Source organism: Parus major, unplaced genomic scaffold (genome assembly GCF_001522545.3).
Source record: "Parus major isolate Abel unplaced genomic scaffold, Parus_major1.1 Scaffold341, whole genome shotgun sequence".
Classification (NCBI taxonomy): domain Eukaryota; kingdom Metazoa; phylum Chordata; class Aves; order Passeriformes; family Paridae; genus Parus; species Parus major.
The window spans coordinates 86926-95140 of NW_015379283.1; the positions used below are offsets into that span (position 1 = coordinate 86926).

General features: G+C 63.4%; 1 protein-coding gene across 1 annotated transcript in view; it reads right to left on the reverse strand.

Annotated features, from left to right (window-relative positions):
• LOC107198833 (adhesion G protein-coupled receptor L2) overlaps positions 1-8215 on the reverse strand; it is a 22504-nt gene that overhangs the window by 2919 nt on the left and 11370 nt on the right. The window contains exons 5-21 of the mRNA XM_033511547.1: positions 8154-8213; positions 7535-7638; positions 6873-7058; positions 6273-6311; positions 5965-6148; positions 5404-5526; positions 4936-5141; positions 4528-4698; positions 4141-4350; positions 3665-3885; positions 3187-3253; positions 2649-2740; positions 2035-2203; positions 1493-1621; positions 933-1029; positions 670-789; positions 8-62 (exon numbers count right to left, since the gene is read on the reverse strand). Of these exons, the coding sequence (XP_033367438.1) occupies positions 8-62; positions 670-789; positions 933-1029; positions 1493-1621; positions 2035-2203; positions 2649-2740; positions 3187-3253; positions 3665-3885; positions 4141-4350; positions 4528-4698; positions 4936-5141; positions 5404-5526; positions 5965-6148; positions 6273-6311; positions 6873-7058; positions 7535-7638; positions 8154-8213 (2233 nt within the window). The remainder of the gene's footprint in view (positions 1-7; positions 63-669; positions 790-932; positions 1030-1492; positions 1622-2034; positions 2204-2648; positions 2741-3186; positions 3254-3664; positions 3886-4140; positions 4351-4527; positions 4699-4935; positions 5142-5403; positions 5527-5964; positions 6149-6272; positions 6312-6872; positions 7059-7534; positions 7639-8153; positions 8214-8215) is intronic.

Below are 8215 nucleotides of genomic sequence, written 5' to 3' on the forward strand. Positions count from 1 at the left end.
GAGGGGCACCGGGTGACAGGGGGAGGTCATGGAGGAGCACTTACTGGTGTCACGGAAGCTCCCTGGGGACAGAGGCAGCACTTAGGCGGGGTCCTGACGCGCCCCGGGCCCCCCAATCCTCCCTTCATCTGCCCCCATCTCCCAGCACCCCCCACCAGCCCCACAGGTGGGACATTTGGGCAGAATTTGGCCCCAGGTGTTGGGGGGGGATTGTGTGGGCTCAGAACACCCCTGTCCCCCTCCATGGGGACTGTGTGAGAGTTCCAGGGGGCACAGGGGGTTGGGGGCAGTTGGTGGGAGCAGGAAAATCCCCCCATTCCCACCCAGGGGCTGAAATTGGGGGGCACACCCAGGTGCAGCACCCAGCACCCCCCAAGCCCCCCCAGTTCCCACCTTGGGGGTGGCTGCAGGAGGGGGCAGGGGCAGTGTTGGGATTTTGGGGAGATCCAGGGGATTGTGGGGGGGATTTTGTGGGACCAACGACCCCCAGGGGGCTGAAGCTGGGGTGTTCAGGGTGGGAGCAGCCAGGATCTCCCCAAACCCCCCCTGAACCCACCTGGAGGGGCTGAGGGAGGAACGGTCGGGGGATCTGGGGGAGGATCCTGGGGGTTTGGGCAGGTCCCGAGGGTTTGGGGGCAGTTTGGGGGGGTCATGCCCCACCAGACCCACCTGGGGCAGTGAAGGCGGGGGGGGAGGCGGGGGTGAAGCCCCCCCCCTCGGCCAGGAGGGTGTTGTAGGGGCTCGACCCCCCCCGCGGCGGCAGCACCGGGTTGGGCAGAAGGTGTGACCCTGTGGAGAGGGGAGGGGGTCACCCACGGGGGTCTGAGGGGGCCCTGAGGGATCTTTGGGGTCCCACAAGGGTTTTTTTGAGAGGTCTCACCTCTGTTCAGGGTAGGGGGTGGGGTTGAAGTGTTCTTTGGGGTGTCTCTCACCTCGGTTCAAGGTTGGGGTGCTGTTCAGGTCCCCCCCCATAAAACTTGACTCTGTCTGTTTCCGGACCGTGTCATTCCACATCCTCCGGATCCGGCTCTGAGGGCACAATGGTGGGGCTGGGACCCCCAGAACCCCCCAAAAAACTCTCCAGAGCCCCCCTGGACTCCCCCAGACACCCTGGAATACTCCCAAGGTGTCCCCACGTCCAGCACCCACAGCCTGGTGAGGTCTGGGGGAGTTCTTGGGTCCTGGGGGGTTTTGGGGAAACACAAGGGGATTTAGGGGTGCCACAGGTAGACTTGGGGGGTCTGGGGGATGGTCTGAGTGTGTCATGGGGAGATTTGTGGATCTGGAGGGATTTGAGGGTGCCATGGGGAGGATCCCCACCTGCGTTTGGGGGTTTGGGTTTTTTTGGGATGGTTGGGGGTCCCAACCTGGGTGCTGCTGTAGTACTGGGCTTGAGTTTGGGGGGTTTTTTGGAGGGCTGTGGGGGCTGCCGCTGGGGTAGCAGGGATGGGGTTTAGGGGGAGGTTTTTGGGGTGTTTTTGGGGGTCCTCACCTGGGTGCCGCTGTAGTACCGGGGGTGGGCGCGGGCGGCCGAGGGTTTGAGGGCACCCAGGGAGGTCCCTGGAGGGCCCCTGAGGCAACACCCCGAGTGCCGCAGGCACTTGCTGAGCTCCCGGTGCACCTGGGGAACGCACCAGTTCACCCCAGTAACCTCCCAGTGCCCTCAGTGGCACAGACACTTCTTGAGCTCCTCGTGCAACTGGGGGCCCCACCAGTAATGACCCAGTAGCCCCCCCATTACTGTTCCAGTCCCTCCCAATGCCCTCCCAGTCCCCTGGTTCATGATCTCTGGAGGTCTCACTCTCTCCCAGTTCTTCCCAGTCCATCCCAGTGCCTCTCATTCATGCTCTGTGAGGATCCCAGTCTGTCCTACTCTCTCCCAGTGCCCCCAGATCTTTTTTCTGGAGGGGACAGTGAAAGAGGAAGATGAAGGTGCCTACACAGTGTCCTCTCAGTCCCTTTATTCCTGATCTCTGGGGGTCCCACCATCCCCCAGTGCCTCCCAGTGCCTCCCAGTGCCCTAGCCCCCCACACCTTCTTCTGGAGGGCGCAGTGGAAGAGGAAGATGAAGGTGCCCTGCAGGGCGTTGCAGGCCGTGAACAGCGACGCCGTCAGCACCGACTCGCGGGTGACAAACAGGAGCCCAAAGGCCCAGGTGAGCCCCAGCAGCAGCAGCAGCGCGATGGCCCCCAGCGCCCACGACCTGCGGGGCACCCACTGTGAGCGGGATGGACTGGGGAGCCCTGGGAGGGAAGTGGGGAGCAGTGGGACCCCCAGAGATCCTGAATGAGGGGACCGGGAGGGCACTGGAGGGCAGTGGGAGCGACTGGGAAGAAACTTGAAAGGACTGGGAGGGACTGGAAGGGGATTGAGAGGGACTGGTATCCCCAGCATCCGTGACCGAGGAGTTCTAGGGGAGTTTGGGCCCCGTTTTGGGGGTCCCTTCCTGCCCTGTTTGGGGTCCGGTTTGGGATGTCCCCATTCAGGGGTCCCACTTGGGCTCTCCCTATTTGGGGTCTCGTTAGGGCCCCCCAAACAGAGGGGTCTTATTTGGGGTCCCCCCCCATTTGTGCATGCCTCCCCTCCTTGCAGGTCCTCCCCAAGTCCAGGGGTCCCGTTTGGGGTTCCCCCCTTTGGGGTCCCCCCACCTGATGCTGTCCAGGCGGCTGGAGTCGGGTTTGAGGGCGGCCGAGCTGCGCAGCATCTTGTGCAGTGTCACCAGCAGGAACACCAGCGTCACCTGCAGGACCCGCCCTGAGACACAGCCAGAGCCCAGAGCCGCTGCGGGACCCCAGACCCATGGGGGGATCCCACAGATCCCGGTGGCATGATCCCCACACCCCTGGGGTTCCCCCAGCCCCCAGATGAGGATGATGAAGGTCCATCCCCAGATCCCCAAAGGCCCGCAGCCCCCCAAGGCCCTCCGAGCCCTCTCAGGCCCCCAGATGAGGATGAGGATGAGGATGATGAAGGTCCATCCCCAGATCCCCAAAGGCCCGCAGCCCCCCAAGGCCCTCCGAGCCCTCTCAGGCCCCCAGATGAGGATGAGGAATGTCCGTCCCCAAAACCCCTCAGACCTCCCAAAGCCTCCCGAGCCCCCCATCCCCTGTATGAGGATGACAAAGATCCACCCATGGTCCCCCAGCCTCCCGAAGCCCGCACAGTGTCCCCCCAGCTCCCCCGTACGAGGATGACGAAGGCCACGGGGCCGATGAAGCTCCAGATGAAATAATTGTCCACCCTCAGCCAGCACCTGCCGGGGGCGGCGCATCTTCAGAACATTGTGGAGGACGCGCTTTCCGACCAGGTGAGAGCGCGCCCCCGCGGACCCTGCCCACCGCGGACCCTGCCCACCGCAGACCCTGCCCACCGCAGACCCTGCCCACCGCGCCCCCACAGACCCTGCCCACCGCAGACCCTGCCCACCGCAGACCCTGCCCACCGCAGACCCTGCCCACCGCAGACCCTGCCCACCGCCCAGTGTCACTCCCAATGGGGAAGCCTCAGCCCTGTGTCAAGCCCCAACCCGGTTCTTCCATTCACACCTGGTCACTCCCAATGGGGGAAGCCTCAGCCCCAGCTCCACCCTGGCCACACCCCGGCCCTGTCCCGACTCCACCCAGCCTTGCCCCAGCCCAGCCCAGTCCCGGCCGTGCCCGCTCACGCCTGGTCGGTGCCGTAGCTGCGGTGGTCGACAGCGGCGGCGACGGCGACGACGACGGCGGGGAAGAAGTAACCCCCCGCGTAGTAGTACTTGCGGCGGCCGGGGTCGCTGTCAAACACCTCGAGCAGCAGCAGGTACAGGTGAACCCCCTCCAGGCACAGCCACGAGAATGACGCCAGGAAGAAATAGTGCAGCAGCCCCGCAAAGATGGGACAGGCCACCTGCGGGTGGGGACAGTGTGGGGACAGGGACCGCCCAGGGATGGGACAGGCCATCTGCAGGGACAGTGGGTGCCTTGTGGAGATACGGACAGGGACAGCAAGAGGGGTGCTGTGGGTGGTCCCTTGGGGCTCCCAGATGTGCCACAGGGTGTCCTGGGATGTCCCAGCTGTGTCATGGGTGGTCCCTTGGGGATTCCAGGGGTCTCAGGTGTGCCATGGGCTGTCCCTCAGGGGTCCCAGGTGTGGCAACCTCACCTGGTACTGCGTTTTGTCAATGCCCACGAGGAAGAGCAGCTCGGCGAGGAAGAGGCTGATGCAGAGGTTCTTGTGGATGGTGGTGCGCTCCGAGGGCAGCCCCCGCAGGCAGCAGAAGGCAGAGATGGACAGGCCCAGGCACAGCAGGGCCACCAGGATCCCTGCCCAGGTGATCACCGACAGCAGCACCTCATTCAGCCGCCCCGGGAACTGCAGGAAATTGCAATAAAATGGGTATTTTGGGGGGGGGATTTGGGGTTAGGGGTCATCTGGATACTGTCATGATACAGTGGCAGGGACAGTGGCCACCAGGAGGGGACAGATCCCCACCCAGGTGATCCCAGATGTTTTCCAGCTATCTCAGATGTGCCCAGGTGTGTCACTCACGCTCTGAGTCCGGGCCATCAGCAGGGCGAAGTTGGTCAGGTGGCTGCAGGCGCACGAGCTGTGGGTGCCGTTGGAGCGCAGAAGGCGGCAGCCCTGGCTCGACCAGTGCCCAGCCATGGAGCGCTCCGAGTAATTCCAGAAGGAGCAGTTGGCCCCAAAATGGTTCTTGGTCTGGGGAGTGGGAAATGGGGCATCAGGGGAGAAATGGGGGTCTAAGGGGGTCCCAGAAGGTCCCAAAACAGGGAGAGGGCCCCAATCCCAGTTATTCCAGAAGCTGGTCTCAAAGTGGTTCTTGGTCTGGGGGTCTGGGTGGGAAATGAGAGCTCCTGGGAGGTTTGGGGTCTCTGGGTGCAGTTTTGAGGTTCCCAGGGTGTTTTGGGGGTCTGGGTGGGTTTTTGGGGGTCGCACCTCAAGGTGGGGCAGGGTGAAGACCACGGGGTCACGCAGGAAGACCCTGCTGGACTCCTTGTTGATGGAGGCGGCGATGACCTGGGAGTTGACCACGAGCTGGGGGGCGCGGGGCCCCCCGTCTCCCCCCAGCCGCACGGTTGCGTTCTCCGTGGGCAGGAACAGCCCCAGGTTGTTGTACAGGATGAAGACAACCTTCACCACCCCTGTGGAGACACCATGTCAGAGAGACAGCAGGTCAGAGGCACCCCAAAAACACCCTAAAGACACCCACCCCCCCCCTTCACCACCCCTGGGGAGACGGTGGATCAGAAAGCCCCCCTCACCATTCCTGCTGCTCTGAGGGTGCTCCTGTTCCCCCAGGACCCCCCAGAACCCTACCAATGTGTCCCCCCATTCCTGCTGTTCTGTTTGGGGGTGCTCTGGGTACCCCAAGCCCTCAGACCCTCACATGTGCCCCCCCCTCACCGTTCCTGCTGTTCTGTTTGAGGGTGCTGGCCGAGAGCTGGATGGAGCCGTCGCCCCCCAGCTCCTGCGGAAACACGAGCTCCTGGAGCGGCCCCTCAGTGTTCAGCACTGACACCTCCAGCACTGATGGAAAACACGGGAAAAAGCATGGGAAAACACGTGAAATGTGTGTGACACAGCACCGACTCCTCCAGCACTGCCAGGAAACACAGAAAAGTGTGGGAAGATATGGAAAAACTTGGGAATAACACAGGAAAACACGTGTGTCACACACAGCGCACAGGAACGCGCGTGTGTCACCCACAGGAGACCTTCAATGCTCAGAGAATTTGGGTAGGGGTCCCCAGGGCAGGTTGGGAGGTGGGAGATGATCCAGGGGAGGGAACAGGGGGTGGGAGAGGCCCCTGGAGACCCTGGGGAGGGGTTGGGAGAGACCCTCGATGTCCCAGGGATGTGGGTGGGACCCTGGGGACTGCAAGGGTGGGTAGGCAGGGCCCTGTGGGGACTCAGGAAGGACTCGGGGGTTTGGGAGGGGATCCCTGGGGTCCCTGCGGAGCTGACCCAGGTTCTGTCGGGCAGCCAGGAAGCGCGCGGGCTCCTTGACATTGTCGGCGAGCAGGAAGGCGCCCTCCTCGAGCACGTCCAGCAGCATGGTGGCCGTGTGCGCCTGCTCCGAGCCGTTCATGTCCCGCCACGACTCCAGCGCCTCTGGGCGCAGCAGGTTATCCACGGCCTCCACCACGGCCTGCGGGACGGGTGGGGTGGGGTGGGGTGGGCATACCCTGACCACACCCACGCAAGCCCTGCCCACCACACCCTGATCACACCCACACAAACCCCTCCCACTGCTCGTGGCCACGCCCCCTCACCTTGATGTAATCCTTGCAGGTTCGCTCTCGCTTGTGCATCTGGGGGGACAATACAATTAGGGAGGGAACACCCAGGTCAGGGGGTGGGACCCCCTAAAATCCAGAACAGGATCCTCCCAAAATCCAGGGCAGAGCAACCCCAACATTTGAGGTAGGACTCCCAAATGTGGAACATGAGGACAGCAACTCTAAAAATCTGGGCGGCAGCAGCCTAAAATTCTGGGCAGAGGGTGTTTGATCTCTAGAAAAGGAGACATTTGGAGCAGGACAAGCCAAGATATCCCCAAAAATAGGGGCAGGAGCACCTCAGGTTCTGGAGTAGGGGCACCCCAACCCCTGGGGCAGGGGCACCCAAAAATTGGGGCACAGGTACAAGTTGCTCCTTGGTCATCTCACCCCTCAATAGGGTGACTCCCAAAATCGGGGTTTTGGGGTCCCACCTTGTTCTGGTTCTTGCTGTACCAGAGTTTCTTGCTCTGATTTGGCACTCAGAGCCCCCCATCCTCAGTCCCCTCCATCCCCCCCTTGGTCCTCCCAGCCCCATCCCCCCCACCCTCCCAGGGTGGTGATCCCCCCCAAAGCCGGGTTTTGGAATTCCACCTTGTTGTAATTTTTGCCAGCCGACTCCCTCTCGAGCGGGCGCAGGGCCTGGAGCTGCGCGTCCAGGATGTCCAGGAGCTGCTCCAGGAGCCGCACGGCCGAGCTGACGTCCCCCGCGAACACCGGGCCCCGCGTGTGCCGCGCCAGCTCCCCGGCAATGCTCGCCGCATTCTCCCCGCTCTTGATCTGGAGGGGCACCCGCAGGTGAGGGAGGGCTCCCCGATATCCCCCAGAGGGTTTGGGGGAACCCCTGAACAGAGATCAGTCGCCTCTGTGGGATGGGGATGCTCTGAGGTGTCTCTAGGGAGGGCAGTGAGGATGTGGGGGGGCTACAGAAGGCCTGGGGACCACCCCCATATCACCCAGGGGGGTTGGGGGACCCCCTGAGTAGGGAGCAGCCCCTCCAGTTTGTCCCTCTAGAGAGATGGGCACCCCAGGATCCTCCAGGGAGGGGCTTGGGGGGTCACAGAGGACCTGGGGGGGTCCCAGGGTCGCCCTGGGGTTGGGGGTGTCACTGGGACAGGGAAGGTCCCGAGGTGGGTCCCCAAATGGGGGAGTTGCCATTTTCAAGGTATGCTCATTTCTGGGGGGTCCCTGTCAGGGGGATTTCTGTTTACAGGTGTCCCCTTTGGGAATGTTCTGGTTTTGGGGCCCCTTGGTACCTTCTGGGCCACCTGGTTGACCCAGGGACTGGTGCAGTTGCTCAGGTCAGGCCCGCGGGGGTTCCACACCCCCAGCCCCAGCAGGCACTGGAAGGAGGCGATACCTTGGGGGGAAAAGGGTGGGCTATGGGTGACCCCACATCTCCCCTAACTCCCCCATTGCCCCCTCCCCACCCCACAAAATCCCCAGCCCCAGCAGGCACTGGGTGCAGGTGATCTTGGGGAGGGAATACCACCTCCAAGACCTCCAGAACCACCCCCAAAATTCCCCATAGCCTGCAGGACCTCCCAGGGTCCAACTGGTCATCAGAATCCTCCCCACCCCACCCAGTCCTGCCCACTCCCCCCGTACCTTGGGTCCCTGTGGGGCAGAGTCTCCCTACTTTCACCCCATGACCCCCCAAATTCCCCCATTTGTCTCGGGTCCCTTTCAGTCAGGGTCTCTCCGCCTACATCCATAATCCCCACGTCCCCATACCCCCAGTTCCCCCCAGATCCCCCTGTACTGTGGGTCTCTTTGGGGCAGGGTCTGTCCGCCTTCACGCCATGACCCCCCGCTCCCCAGTTCCCCCCGGTGCCCCCCGGTTCCGCCCAGTCCCCCAGTTCCTAACCCGTTTACCTCGGGTTCCTTTGGGGCAGGGTCTCTCCACCAGTGCCCCTTGCTGGGCCGCGGGCCATTGC